This window comes from Falco naumanni, chromosome 1 (assembly GCF_017639655.2).
Source record: "Falco naumanni isolate bFalNau1 chromosome 1, bFalNau1.pat, whole genome shotgun sequence".
In the NCBI taxonomy this organism is placed as follows: Eukaryota; Metazoa; Chordata; class Aves; order Falconiformes; family Falconidae; genus Falco; species Falco naumanni.
The window spans coordinates 101,318,191-101,334,109 of NC_054054.1; the positions used below are offsets into that span (position 1 = coordinate 101,318,191).

The 15,919-nt window shown below is 41.2% G+C and overlaps 1 protein-coding gene across 4 annotated transcripts in view; it reads left to right on the top strand.

Annotated features, from left to right (window-relative positions):
• The window catches only part of LOC121096740 (S-adenosyl-L-methionine-dependent tRNA 4-demethylwyosine synthase TYW1-like), a 107,279-nt gene that overhangs the window by 13,390 nt on the left and 77,970 nt on the right, over positions 1–15,919 (top strand). For all 4 annotated transcript variants that reach the window (XM_040613199.1, XM_040613189.1, XM_040613174.1 and 1 more), the window contains exon 8: positions 6,894–7,017. In XM_040613199.1, coding sequence (XP_040469133.1) covers positions 6,894–7,017 — 124 coding nt within the window. The remainder of the gene's footprint in view (positions 1–6,893; positions 7,018–15,919) is intronic.

Here is a 15,919-nt window from a genome sequence, read left to right on the forward strand (position 1 = left end):
TAGCATTATCTCAGCTCAACAGGAAGAGCTGGACACTATAACATGGCATTAAACTGTCTTTGTATTGCAGAGTACTTTACGTGTGTGCCAGACCATTCTTGTTTAAGCTTCTGCGTGAGGAAATGACATTCCTCCTTGCTGCTGGCATGGCCAGAGCCTCTGTGCCAGTGGCTCATGGCAGGGCAGTCTGTGTGCTGACAAGTGATTCCCACATAGGGGGCCATTCTGACCCAGCTTGTTTGGGCTGGAATGAGCTGGGTCCTGGTGACAGTGCTACTGAAACAATAATGGATTCTTAGTTTTAAAAAGAGGAGTGCTGCTATATATCATCTACTGTAAACAAGTTGCAGAAGAGACCCAGGTGTGAAGCATAAGGCTTTGCTGGAAAAGCAGCTTGTCTAGCTGTGTGCGTGGAACTGTGCTGTGTCCCCTTGGAGAGGATGAAGCACTGAGTCATTTCTGACTCTTCTTTGGCCTGTAACTTTGGAATGTGGGGCTTTGGGTCTTGATGGATGCTCTGCAGGGCTCTTGGATATCAGTCTTGGTCTGTTTTCCTAACTGACTGGTTTATGTTATCTTGCACTTGGTGAAGATTGATTATGGTAGAAACCAGGCAATTTCCTTTTGACTTTAATAATGTATTCTTATGATAATCTTGTGGCCTCTCATCTAATAGTTCTGAAAAGCTGGTTGATGCATATCATTGAAAGGGCTGCAGACCAAAATGGTTAATTTGGGCTCTTGGAAGACTTGTATACAGCTCCCCATCAAGGAGGAGACAGGTGGAGAAAATGCAAATCATGACTTTCCCATGCTGCTTTTCAGTTAGCACTGACTTCTGCTGATTAGGAGCTTGCATGTAGTCTTGGGAAAATGGTCTTCCTGGGAAGGCTAACCCAGGTGGGGAGTTGGGCTTGTAACTCTCATGGTCGTAGGAAAAGTGTGTTTCTGACACTTTTCCTCATGTTTCATAACCTGTGTTAACATTTTATGGTTGGAAGCTTTACTGCGTTATAGGAATTCTGAAGACCAGTGAAAGCTAAGGCAGATATGAGAACTGACTGCTGCTTGCTGACATCTGACATGTCCGTGTGCTAGCATGCGCTGGGTGCCTGCCTTTCTGTGGAAGGCATTTAGGATTTCCTAATACAAAATAGCAGTCTGCAGTCCCGCTGGCTGCTTTGCTTACAAGGGTTGGCCTTTCCACAGCAAATATTGCTACTAAGAAATATACCTCTAGCTGGTATTAGCTCAGGTTTGCTATGTTTGAAGAAGCCTCTAGCCAATGATTGCAGAATTAAAATTCATCACACTTTTTAAAATGTGTGTATGGTGTTTTGACCACTTGAAAGATTGGTGTTGAAATGAAATGTCTTTTTAGTCCTAAACTGTAAGGAAAAGAAAGAAATGGGGAAGTCTTTTACAGAGCCATTAAAAAAAAAAAACAACACCATAACCTGCAAAATATGTTAAGATATTGTGAAAGGATGTGTGCTGCATGCTCTGTGTGTGAGAAAGCAGAATAGACTGAAGTGGAAAATCTTACTAGTTTTGGGCTGGACACTTCAGCACGCTTGTTGAATCACGTTACCTGGATTTTAGTTGAGATTACTGTAGCACAGAAGAAAGGAATAAAAATGTGACTAAATGGCCCAATTTTCAAAAATAAGATAGTCACTTTTGGGTGGAGACAGACACATTTTTAGTTTTGATTCTTTTGTTGCCTTTGAAAATCAGTTTTCTTTATTGTTTGGTGAAGGAAGTTTCCCAAATCAAACAAATGTTGACAGAATCAGGCAGCAGTATGTGAAGTGAAGTTGTGGTTCAACGACACCTTGTAAAAACCTTCCCTAGAGCACAGCAGTGATGTTATAGCTCAGAGAAACAATCTTAAACCCCACTGTAGCCCTACAGATACATTTTTAGAGTTGTGATCTGGGAATTTTTTTGTCCTTAAGGATTGAACCTACAAGAAAATGGACATCAGTGGGATCATCTACTCTTCTGCATTTCATGGAAGATGCACAGTGCCCTTTCAGACTGATTCAGTTGGATAGCAGCATACATCTTCTGTCATTACTTGTCTGCGTGAATTTGGGTCTTCAAATGCTGTTGTACATGTCCAAAAATCTCAGCATTGACTTTTCAAACAAAAGAAAATGTGAGATTCCTTCTGTGGGGGCTGAGCTCCAAGTCTGTTTGAATAGCATCCTTTCTCTGGATGGCAGCTAGTACCTGCTGCCTCAGAATAACATGAGGGACCTTCTGCTATTCTATAGCTTAGTAAAGGTAGATGGGGATGGAGACTTCCTTCCAGCTTGTTGAAAGTTCACAAAGGTTTCTATTCTAGGAGGGGGAAAAAAAAAATCTTGCTTCTGAGTTTTTTAGGTGCTTTGGGTTTTGTTCTTTTTCTTGTTTGTTGGTGGCTTTTGTTTTGTGGTGGTGGTGGTAGTTTTGTTGGTGTCAGTCAGAACTTCTCAGGGGCTTTCCCCATTTTGAGGGACACTTGGAAACACATGCCATGATTTTTGCTTTTGATCAAGCCACCACCTATTTCATTAGGGTAAGGGAATGGATTGCCAAGTTCCCAATCTCTCAGCTGTCATGCTTTCAACCCTTGTCTGCTTTTTGCTTCAGTTCAGGCCTTTGTGCTTAACTGGGCAGTGATGTATGGAGTGAGTATATAGCCTGTGATTATGTAGACTCTAGCTGGTTTTAATAAGACTTTCTTGCTTTTGGGGTGTTTGCTGGTTCACAGACTACTCAATCCAAGTTTCCATATTCATCTTTGTGCTCACTTGCAAACAGTCAAAGCTGTTTTTATTGGTGACTGACAGCAGTTAGGGCATCCCGTGTTGCTGTAAGACTGGCAGGCTGTTTCTTCCATGCACTGAGCAAATTGCACATCTGTCTCTGTTACAGTTGGATTGTGACAGCCAGAGCTTTGTACCCGGATGAGGAAGGTCCTCGCAGCACACTAGCAGTCTTCTGCTCTTCATTTGTGTTCAAGAGTGTCTTTGTGGAAGTCTGCTCCCTGTCCCACTCTTTTTCCAAGTGTGTTAGTCTTGCAGGAAGGTTGCTTTGTAAGGAAACGAATGCTGTTCCTGTGGGCAGCCTGATGTCTAATCAGCTTTCAGAAAACCCTGCATGGTTCTTGCCTGTGGTGCCACTGACAGATGAGCCTGAACTAGGGGAAAAGTTGTCAGCTTTTCTAGCTGTCCTCTTGTCACTAGAGTAGTGCTTCCAGAGCTCTGCTTGGTGTGAACTTCAACTCCTCATTTGTGTAATTCATGAACTCTAATGCTGCATTTAATGGCTCCCCTGGGAAAGTTTTACGAATATTTCTTGCTGCCAGGCACAATTTTCCCGATAGCCTTGCCAACATTTTTCCGTAGTACTGGTTCTGTTAGTCCTGGCTCCAGCCCCTGATGTATTACTGTTTTCTTAATGTTTGTGCCTTTCATTTGTTAAAAGATCTTGGAGCTTTTTGATGGATGAGGCTGTAAATCATGACAAGGCCAGGGGTCTCCTCTTCTTTGACCGCTGGGAGGTTAAGTAAGAAAGAAGTTTAGTCAAAATGAGGATATTTTGGCTGTAACTTTCCTTCTGGGACTGAAAACTTCTTGGGGAATGTGTTTTTTTTCACCATGGCATGTGAATAAGTAGAGCCATGAGGCTACAAATGCTAAATTAAATTAATTTAGGGAATTTGCTTGGAGTTCTTGATTTTTTTCTTTCTCACCTCTGCAATGTTACTTAGAAGAATATTTGATGTAATAAAAGGGAAAACACAGGGAGATATTGGGCACCTTGGCATCTTGGAGAGACCATTTCAAAGAGGAGGAAAATCAACAGTAGCATGTCCTGTTGGTCACACTCAAATGTGGCTATGGATGAGTTTGGTGGGCATATTTTTAGGAAATCCTTTGAAACACTTGAACTGTAATTTGTCAAAGAGGCAGCAACACCTCTGCCTTGGCAGGGAATGCTGAGGTCCTTTTTTGTCTCTGCCCAGTGTCAGAGACCCCTTGCTCTTAGTACATCAAAAATGAGCTTCTGCCTGCCCATAAAGGATGTAGTGCCTCTGCCTGTTGTGCTGCCTGTACGGCAGTAAAAGGGAAGAGAAATTTTTTTTTTTTGCCCTGTCCTATAGAGGAGGGTGATCATAAGTCCTTACACTTGAGGTTCAGTTGTTTTTATTCAGGTCTGCTTCAATGGCAGTAGCAAAAAACTCTCCAGTGTGTTGTAGCAGGAGTTGTGCTGAGTCTTGAGGTACCAATGGATTGGAGTGTACGCCTATGTTTTTTCATCTGTAGGTTCTCTCATTTCTGAACAGAGGCCAGAAGATGACTCTTCTGGTTTTTTTGGCACTGAAGTATTTCAAGGACCTGAAAAGCTGCCTCTTGTCACTACTCACTTGATTTGTTATAGAAAGACAGTAATTTACCTTGGATTTACTACAGGGCTTTCTGCTAAATTACCAGAACTTGAGAAGTTTGCTTTGTGCAAAGTTAACTTTGTTCTCTCCACTCAACCCTAAATAATAAATATGAAAGGTTTATTAAAGCAAGTAAGTAAAACTCCTGGGGCTACATATTCCACTTCTCACAAGAAATACCTGAAGCCATTCACTTGCTGAACCAAACAAGCAAGTATTGCAGTTCAGAGAGAAACAAATAATTATTTTGTTTAGAGGCTTTCTTATCATGATGAGAAAGGAAAAATATTATCTCTGTGAGGGGGAAAATAATTATTGTAATGTGTTTCTGCCCTGCCAGTAAGGCAGTTTTACTTGTTCTTATGTTTAGGTGCTTTTCTCTGATACTGCGTAACAGACGCAAGAGTTAGGTAGAAATGTAAATGCTTTGATTACAGAAAGGCTTTTTCTGTATCTGAAGGCTGTCTTGAATGGAGTGTCTCTCATTTGTACTTAAATCAATTGCTGCATTTTTAATATTATGATGTGCTCCATAATGCATATTTAGTTCTGGAAGAATTAACCTGGCATGAGACTGTTGGCAAACAGGCCAGGATGGTGTCCACTTTTAGATCCTGTGTAGCATTTTGCTTTAAGTGGCTAACAAATCTGTGCTAAGATGGCCCAGCCACCCATTTAAAAGGAAAGGTGCTTAGTTCTGGGTTAACTGATAGCTTGTGGGATGAGAAGCTTGCTATTTAAGACAATAGTTAAAAGGTGAAGATTTCATCTCCCTCCTTCCTTATGCATGAGGCTTTCCAGTAATACTAATATTTTATTGTTGAAGCATTTTGCTGATAAATGAATATCAAATCTCAAGAAATGAGACTTTTAAATCCATCAAATGACAAGTACTTAGAGCTAGCCTTTCAGGAAAGTTTCGATGCATTATAGAAACCAATGAAAGCCTGCCTGAAAACTTGGCAAACTGAGTGAAAGAAGTAGAAGATGGAAACTTCTTTCTCCTTCAGTAATGACCATGCTTTTAATGGTCATTAGAAAATACCTTTCTGCACAACCTCCCTGAGACTGTGAGCAAAGTTTTATTCAAAACAAGTAGGAAAGCTAATAACCTCTGTCCCAAAATGTTTTACTTCCCTATTCCCCTCTCAAGTGCATACTGGGAGCTCTTGTTTTGTCCTTGAACCTCTGAATCTGTGTGTGTGGTAGGTTTTTTCCTTGGTGTGTTTGTTTTTTTTTTTCCTTCTGAAGCATCTTTATTTTCTGAAATTTTGCTCACATACAAAAGTAATCTGTGTGTCTAGGAACAGCTAGATTACTTTAGATTACTTTCCCTGTTTGTGAAGAACACAGTTTGGCAAGTCAAGAGCAGTGGTGTGTGATGCTAACGGTGGGCAGACTCAAACTGGAAGTGTTTGTATTGACTTCTTGATGTCTTTGGCACAAAAGTGGCTTGGATGTGAAATAGCCTCAGTTTTGTGAAAACAAAATGTCCTCTGTTGGTTTTTGTCTGTTGTTTATCCTAACTCCTTTAATATTTCAAAAAAAGCCATAAAGGACTGACAGATTACAAGTTGCATGAAATATCAAAGTAATTATTTACACTTTTGTGCTGCTTTGTGCAGACATGAAACAATAAATACCCATAAAGTCTCAGAAGTGACACCCATACAGCTGGGGATTTGCAATTCCTCATGTGCTGGGGTTTGCTTCTCCTGCTTGTAGCTTTATGCTAATATGTGATATTCCTGCATTTGGTTTTAAGTAAGCTCCAAGGACTTAACTGGGTCTATAAAGCAGCGTCTGCTGGAAGCCAAATTGAGGTGAGATGCTGCAGCTCATGTGTCTAGAGTTGGCTGTGGGGTGGGGAGGAACAACCTTTTCTTGCAGGGCCTTTGGTGATCACTGAATCTTGGTGATGCATATGGCTGCTGCCTCAGGTGACTTGTGGGGAGCACAACTTCTAGTCTGTAATCTCTTAGGCTGTGTCGTGATGTGGCTTTCTTCCTTGACCTGTCCAAATAATTGAGGCAGTAGCTGCTTGTCACTCCAGGCAATTGTCAGGCACAAAATGATTTGTTCCCTCTGGCTTGCATTCGGTAGACCGGTGAGGTTGTTGTGCAGTCATCAAACACTTGAGCTTAAATCCTGGAATCCCTCTCACTCTCAGATGAGATTCAAACACCTTGCTGCTTAAAATATCCTAGAGGATTTTATTGCCGTGTTAGTAGAACAAATCTAGTGGTGTGGTTGTTGGGTTTGTTTGTTTGTTTTTAATTTACTGTCCTAAATTACTGAAGAGTCAGAGTCTGATGGGAAGAGTGATAAAATGCCAGATTACACAAATGCAAGGATTCATGTGTGGGCACTTGCATCAAGTCTGTGGCTGAACTGTTCCACTGTTTAAAATGTGATACTTGAATCTAAATGACTGTAATTCACTGTCTTTAAACAGGGAGAACGTGAGCTCGAGGAAGGAGGTGTTGAAACGCGCTTGACTCAAGAGAACCCTGGGAAGAAGGAGGGTGGAAAGAGAGAGATGATAACCCCGGCTCTGAGAGAAGTGCTCACAAAACAAGGTGGGGCTCTGCAAAGACCAGGTGGTGGACCAGGCTTTGAAGTCTTAATGCTAGGCTTTCAACAGAGCAAGTGAAAGGTGGTGTTATTTATGTTAAAAATATTGCTCTGGACCCTCAGTCATAGTAGGCTCTAACCAGAGGCAGGACCGAGCTTAGGTAGGGGCTGTTTATACCTGATTATTACAGGGGAAGAATCTAAAGCGTGATGCACACTAAAACATACGGAGAGTATATCAGAGTTGAGAGAGTTTAATGTTTCTGCTAAGGCAACTTCTGAGAGAAAATGGTAGTCCAGCATGCCCCTAGCTCCCAGAGTGTGGGTTTCTCAAAGAATATTTAAAGATCAGCTTTGCACCTCTATTTTGCATTTTAGGCCCCTGCTTTTATTTCAGTTTCAAACTCTGATTTTGTTACTGAAACCTTATTTCCAGAAGTGGAAGTAGTTCAAACCAACAGTCCACTAGATGATTAGATCAGTAGCTGTCTAATGAGCTGTAGAGGACAGTTTTAATGAACTTAATGCCTTTTTTTAAAACAAAGGACAAGCATAATAAGAGCCAGACTGACAGCCCTGCAGTTCAGAAGCCTCAATTCTGAGTGGCAGAGCCAGGGGAAGGGTGATGTGAGCTTCCCTGTGCTACTCACTTGGAGACTAATGGGAGTTTAGTCTTAATTTCTTTTATTTCTTAGGATGAGTGTGCTCAGTTTTCTTGCTTGCTAAATCAGTAGTATCTCTCCTGATGCTTCTGAGAACACGCTTCTGGTTATTGCAGTGGTGGCATCTTGCTACAGAGCTGGGCTCTGAAGTTTTAATCATGACCTGTGTGAGTCCAGCAGGTGTGGGATCCCAACACCTTTGCTCACCAGGATCATGACCATTCTTTGGCCTAAGCTTTTGGCCTAAGTCACCAGGTGACTGGTGGTGTTTTCTGCCATGAAGCATCTGACATGTTTGGTTACTGTTTTTTTTTTCATTAACCTTAGCACAGTTATAAAACAGAGCCTTTATTTTAATTCATAGTCTGAAGGAATAAAGCAAAGACTTAGAAAGGAGTGGTAGTTACCCTGCCTCCTCTTCATGCCCATAGTACAGTGGTGGTGCTGCTGGCTGTGACCAGTGGAGGGATTGTAGGATGCTGGTTCAATAAATCTTTTCAGCTTCAATTCTGAAGGCTGTAACATGGTGGCAGTTACACTGCAGCATGCTGCAGAGCATCTGGGACACTATTACAGCCTTTTATTTAGTTACTACTGTCTGTGTTTTGATTCAGAAATGTAATTGTTTTACCTGCCTGCAAGGAAGTTTAGGGGATCAGTAGATTTAACTAGCAGGCCTGGGGGAGTGGGCTGCTGGAAACATGGCTGTCTAGAAATGGGCAGTGGGAAGGTAAGTGTGTTTGTGTGCTGCAAGTCCCCTGGTTTGAGAGGTTAGAGGGGCTACTGACTCCGTGGAAGGGTGCACAGAGTGCCCCAGACGCCTCAGTTTGCTTTGAGGCACAGGAACCCTAGGTGGACTGTGGAGACTGCCTGTGGTACTGAGTTCTGAGAGGGTGGCTTTCAGCACACTGCCCTGGCTTTTTTGTGGTGCAGGGCTCTGTGCTGGCTCTGCCTTGTGTTGTGGTAGTTAGGATGTTTCACACTGGCTTGCTTTCTTATCCAGTCTGTATTGATTTGGTTTTGGGAGTGAATGAAACTGTGGTTTTCTAATGGTATATAAAAAGTGGTCATTTGGAAAATTACAACAGTGCGAGAGGGAAAGTCACCTTCCTACCATAATTTTTTTGACACAAAAGGCAAGCTCCCCAGAGAACTCGGATTTCCTTGTGATGTTCCAGGGAACAGGAATTTATTATCCATATAAGCAGATATGTATTTCTTCCTTCCTTCAATATTCAGGGTGATGCCAATATTGTATCAACTAGTAGGTTCTACTTATGTAAATCTGCAGTTACAAAGATTTAAAACTGTTGCATTTGTGTCACCACTGCCTCTTGCAGGCACAGCCCTCCCTTCCTTTCCTGTGCTGCTCACCTAACTCTTTAATGGTCATTCAGCAGTGAAGAAAAGCTGCCTTTCTTTTTCACATCATATAATGTTTTCTTTCTGCAAATAACACACCAAGACAGGCTTATGTGGTTATAAAAATAAAACAACTCCCTTCTTCCCTCAGCAGCGTTCCCCTCAAAATAACAAGTGCAATGTAGTCAAAAGATAATCTTATTTATTTAGCAACAACTGATTGCTTTGGGTGTAAGTTCAGTGACTTTTCAACATTATCCCTGAGGGCACAATTAGCCCAAGAGGAGGGAAAACCAGTGCTAGTGATTCAGGAGAAAGCTGCTCTTTTAAATTGTAGTTGCATAACAGAAGTTTGCCTTTGAACAGCATCTTTCCAGGATATTGTAATGCTCACTCTTCTTACTTTGATTCACCTTCAGACAAATTTACCTTCCAGTAGGTAAACTGCATATTGCCTAAACAATAGTTTTATTTTAGCAGTGGTATTGAATTTCAGCTAAATATAGCCTCACCTACTGGGTTGTATAGATGTTAGTCCTCATAGTTGCTTGGTTGCAAACACCTTTATAAAAGATGCTCTGTAACAATTGCTTTTTAAAGTCATAGCCAATATTGTGTTGTGAGAAAATACTGATTCCCTTTCCAACAGTGTTCAGTCTTGCATGAAATACAAATACAGCACAAACTATTTAATGCCTCCAAGTAACAAGTATAGTGGGAGAGAGGAGTTGCTAGTTTGAAGCGTTTGGCTGTGTGTTATATTTGCAGTGGTACCATTTTGCTGTGTTAATACCTTAGCAATTTCATCTGTTTAGATGTCATGAAATAAACTGAAAATAGAAACAAACTTTTCACATTAATGTTTTTTGTGATGATTAGTTAGATACAGCCTAACATGTTTATATTTGCTTTCTGCTGTTGTGTGGATTCTTGAAACAATCCCCTGCTGGGCTGAAAGTTGTGGGTATTTTTTTGGGGGTGGTGGTGTGGTGTGTGGTTGTTGGGGTTTTTTTTTTGTTTTTGCTTGACCTGGTTAGCAGGAGGATTCTGTACATGGTGAAGTTTGCCTTTCCAGAGCTGCTGATTTTTCAGGAAATGCATTTAAATCCTTTTTAGCTTCAGGGGCCATCTCAAGCTGCTGTTTTAATAGGAAAGATGACTGAAAAAAAACCCCCACCCTAGTATGAATCCACTGGGGTTCCTTCAGTGTCCCCTCTATCAACTGTGCTTATTTTAACAGTACAAAATCTTGACTGTCTTTTTGTTTTCCTGCTGCTATAAAGTCAGTACAGCAATAGTGCAGACCTGTGCTCTATTTGGGTTGTTAACTATCTTTAGTCTTAACTGCTCTTTGATTTTCCAAATGTTTTATTGATAGCGATGGTCAGACTGAAAGCCAAACTCAAACTGACATGCCAAATGTGAAAGCAAAGACTGGTAGTTGGGGTAATCATGGTTTTACTGCAGCTGACTTCATGAAATATTTGAAGGTCAAACATGATATTGCCCAGTGACAGCCAGTTTCATCGTCCTCATCAAGCTACAGTTGTGTTTAGCAGGGTTTCAGGTCATCTTTGATGGGCTTCTCCTAAATGTGCAGGAATAAACTGAGAAAAAACAAACCCAGATCCCTGAAGAGCTGATTGTTTGCTTAGGAGATTCCAAGGACCTGGATTTCTTAAGCAATTCATGACATGTATTTCCGACATGCTCTTTGCTTTGTTCTTTTCTACTGTAGCACTATTAAAGCTGTGTGTTTCGTGGTAGGCAGTGCATTGGGAATGGATTAATGATACCCAAAGACTGACTCCACTGACATTGTGTAAATTATTCTGTGGTGTTGCTGCTACTACAGGTGCAGTTTTGCTGCAGTCCAGTTGGATTGTTCTGTCTTTACTGGTTAAGCAAGCCTACAATTTAGCACCAGGGTGTCCAGGATACTTCTATTTTACTTGTATCCAAAGGCAAGTTGTATTGAGGAGACAGCTTGTATCTGAAGTAGTACAGGCTGCTTCAGTAACCACTCATTTTCACGCTTTGACTTCATGGTTGATAAAGACACACTTTGATCAGTGTTTTTCAGTATGTATGGGCAATCGGGAGGCTGACATCAGAAAAATATTGAAGACCGGGCTTTTCAAGTGCTTACCAGCCTTGTTTGAAATCAAATTTTTGAAAGTACTTGGTGGTTTTTGCTGTCCGTTCTTTGACTGAGGTTTCCAGTGTCTGCAGCTCTGAGCTCTTGACAGCTCAGCTGGCTCACTGTGCTGAGCTTTCTGAGTGTCCAGACTTTGGAAATGAGATCCACTGTACAAAGATGTTGCACAGATATTGGTGCTGCTGGATGTATAATTTTGCAGGCCATGTGCTAAAATGTTTGCGTGCATCTTTGGGATTTGGTGTGCTTTACATACAGCTAGGAAACTCCAGGTGGCACTAGCAGCTCGCAGCTGGGCCAGGGATTGGTAACGCTGGTGCAGTCCCTGAATGTGCCACATTATTCAGATATTGCCCATGAGAAGACTGAAAATTAGTTTGAAAAAGAGAAAACTGTTCTTAAGCAAGCAGAATAAATACAATGACTGAAACCAGATGAAGTTAAGCATCCTAAACTTTCTTGCAGTTTCTTAGAAAATGTCTGTGTAAATAAACAGCAACTACATGGTTAAAGGGGAAGAATCCAGGAAGCAGAAGATGCTGAAGTCCCACAGTGTGGAGCTGCCAAGAGCTGGTGGTGAGCTGACTGCAATACTAATTTGCTGGCACCGATGTAGGAGCTTATCAGGAGCAGAATAGATGGCACAAGCTTGGTTTTGCGGGCCTGATTCTTCCCTTGTGTAGTTGCTGGAGTTGGTAGAATTACTACGTGTATAATAGGGGAAAATAAGCATAAATGCGTTTATATTTGAAGTGCATTGTTGGTTTTTTTTTTTTTAGATTTTGGAAGGGCTTTGGAGATTATTGGTCTTTGAAATTAAGTCGATTAAGCTGGAACAAAATTTAAGATAGTCAGGCAAGGATAAAATTTGCTGTCCTTTTTTCATAACATGAGTTTCACCAGACAAGGGGATAGTTTATGCAAATGGAAATGTGGAGAAAGAAATGTGCCTGGAATGACTGAGAGAGAGCAGCTCAATAAAACACAAACAAAAAGAAGACTTTGTAGCAACTTGTAGGTCTGTTACTCTGGGTACTTGAGGTGAGAGGAGGTCTCAAGAACTTGCAGTTGATTTGGGGGATGGATTAAGATGGGATGGCCTACCGTGGTGTTGATGACCATGGCCTTCCTTCTATAAGACATGCTTTGCTGTGGTTGCTACTAGTGGAGGTCATGGCAAACATTTTGCAACAGCTCAGCAAATGGTCTGGCTTACCACGTTGCCTTTTGACAAAGGTGCCAGATACAAAAGGCTTTTCTTGGTTTTCTTCAGTATCTATTGATAGAGGTAAAAATATCAGGGTGTCTCTGGCTGTATTTGTCAGAGGCATAATTTGACAACAAGTTATGTATTTGAATATTGGAGGTTTTATATTCCTACTGCCCAGGCAGTTCTGTACTGCAAAGGAAAAGGTGCTCTTGGGTTAAAATGGACATCTGGGTGTAAGTGAAAAGCCAGATTTTAAGAATTTTTAGATCTTTTATGATCAGCTGTTGAGGCTGGATTTTATTATAGCTACTGGCATTCCCACCCTTGAACTCTGCCAGTCTCATTTTCTTGATACTAGATTAGGTTTGGTTTGCCTGCTGAAGCAGCTATATTTCTTTCACTAACCTTAGTAGGCTTTTACTATGTGTTAAAAATGTTCAAGATGGTTTTTGTTTTGTGTACAATGAAAAGGATCTGGTGCAGCATTTCAGCAGCCCCACTGAAAGACCACACTTTTCATCCGTTCTGGAACGATAGCATTTTTGCATACAAGGTACAGTCCTGCAATCCTTTCTTGTGTCCTCACTCCTACTTTGGGCTCATGGAAGCAAGTCCTTCCACAAATCACAAGCATTTTGTGCTTTAAGAGTACTTTTTTTTTGAAAAAGAAGAAAAACCCTAAAGTAGGTCTTGATGCGCTTTGCAAGGTTTTATTGAAGATTGAGCAGTGCTAGGAATGAAACTGGAGGTTTCTTCTATCGCGCTTGGGCAATCTGAGTAATTCTACTTTCTACATTTGCATAAAATATTGATATAATTTGAACAGGTTCCTTTTACAATGGCATTTCTAGTTTGTTTTCCTTACTAATTTTTAAGCTTTAGTCAGAACATTGTCTTCGCAGTGGCTCAAGTGCATCAGTAGTATTACAATTTTCAAAATGATCCTTGAAGTGGTGGTGGTGGATTACTGCTCTGTCTCTGACCTTCAGCTCTGGCCCTTTTAAACTGTACTCTTGCAAAACAGCAGAAAATTGGAAAGTTTTTCTCTGTAAACATTCTCCTAGTGTGAAGTTCCCCTTTCTGCACTGAGTTTCAGCTTTAACACATAATCATTGCTTCAGCCCAGAGGGCTTTTTAAGGAGATTGCTTGGTAGAACCACACTTACTTGTCAGCTGTATGTCGCTTTTGGAAGAAAAGCATTCTGAAAGTCGGAGGTTGTGAAGCACAAGGTGACGTCAGATTGGCTTTTACCAAGCTTATGGTGACTGCACTCTTAGAGAAGGATGGCTAAGTCTTGTACGTTTTTGGGGATTTTTTTCTTTTTCAACCACTATCTACTTCATTTTTTCATAATTGAATCTTCTGCTTTGTGCTTTCAAAGTCTTCTGTTGCAACAAGATTTGGGTGGTATAGGCATCTGAACTGGAAGGTGCCTTTGGGTTTTCTTCCGGATGTTTTGCCATGTTGGGATAGTCAGCAATCTTTGAAAGCTGTTCAGTGACGCTTTCTTACAGGTGCATATTTTTTTTTTTTTAGACTGTGTGGGTATCACGGCACTGCTTCTGCTATGGACAGTTGAAGTTGTAGTAATTTGGTTTATCTTACATGTCCTGTTTTCAAAATTAAAATGGCATAATTGCTCACATGGACGTAATTCATTAATATTTGGGAGCTTAGAAAGACTTGCTAAGTGTATGGCGCTGGTGAACTAGCAAAACATGATCGGAATACCTTGATATCGTGGAATGTGACATGGATAAATAGCAGTGTTCTGTCTCTGGCTGAGAGCTCAGTAGGGTCCCTTGATGAATTCTTTGAATTTCAGGTAAAGGACTTCTAAAACTATTATATACATGATAGTTGAAATGCTGCAATGTAGTTTGAAACGGTTACAGAACAGTTTTGTCCCAGACAATGAAGCAGTCACAATCTGTGACACTGGCCATCTCTTTGGTTAAAAGTCTGCCTGTGGTCTATTAAATTCCAGTTGGATTGTCAGGGTGAGCAATTGCCAAATGTTTATCAGCTTAGTGTTATTGCCTGATAATACTAATTTCACACAAAAGCTTGTTTAAAAGCTTAATTCATGTCTTGTTATGGTAAAAATGACACTTAATTTCAGTGAAGTTTGGCAGGCTTCTAGGTCGTTCAAAATTCATCATCTAGCTCAGGATCAACTAATTCACAGACTTCAGATTAGACATTCTTGTGCCTCTAATAAGGAGTTGAGCTGATTATTATGAGCCTACTTAAAATTTAAGGAATTCTTTGAATATTAGGCTGTAGAAATAATAAATGGATTGGGTTTTTTCAGCCTTTAATATCTGAAGGTACATAGGGACTGTGAGCAATGTCCCATCAGGGCAACACACTGCATTGTTTGGAAAGTGGTGTATCCAGGTATTTACTGAGTTATTGCTCACAAGTAATATGCCCTAAGAGCAAAAAGTTGAATGTGTTCACAGTGAGCCCTGGCATGCATAGGTACAGACTTCTGGTCCATGAGTAAGATATGATTCAACCACCGTTTGCCTTGGCAGAGCCACAGTGAAGTTGTGGCAAAGCTGATGGAAGAGATGAGCTATCCTGAGCTTTCCAAAGGGTTGTTCAGCAGAAGCTACAATGTGGACCCTCAGACTGCTCTTGAACATGTTTTCTGACGTTTGGTTTAAAACTTAGCACTGCTTGGTTCTTGCCTTAACCCTTTGTACTGTCTTCTAGCCCAGACTGGTTTGCTGCCTGTGTTACTGGCCAGCAGTAAAGCAATACTTGAAGAAACAGGCTTTGCAGAGGTGGGAGGACTCTGCTTAGCTGTGGTAGATGTGTGAAAAGTGTTCAGCTGTGGTCACTGTCCCTGACCAATTTATTTAATTTCCAAATCTGAAAAAGCATGGCATTGCTAGTGTTCACTGTGATGGCTTAGCAGGGTAACCATGCTTTTTACAAGAGTTACCAATGAGGTGAAGACCCAAGTTCAACAGCTTCATACAGTGGTTTTAAGAAGTTCTGCAAGTATATGCTGTTTCTTCCTGTAACCATAGCTGTGACTCCTGGCAGCAGTGAACAAGATGAGTAAACCCCTGCTCATCACTAAAGCTGGCTGAAGTTTGTAAGACTGTTTTGATGTTGAACGTGTACAATTTTTTTTGGCCTTTAAAGGAAGCCGTGGGTGCTCCACATGGTGGAAGTTGATTTAAGTAACTTAAGAGAAAATGCTGCAGCTTTGGGCTCCGGAGCTTGGCACCTTGCTCAGTTTAGCTGCTTCCTCTCTTTCCCTTAAACAACTCTGCAGCCGATCTGGGCAAGCGTGTCCTATTTCCAATTTAATTTTAATCTAAAACTCATTTTAAAGCAGCCATATTACTTCCACTGACAAGTGATCTGTGAGAGAATAATCTTACGTGAATGCTGTTGCTGGCTTCTGAAAAATGGAAAAAAAGGCTGGGGCTGTGCTGGTTGACACCAGCTGAGCCTGGCTTGGACAGCTGTATTAAAGGGAGGAGGAACGCAGCAC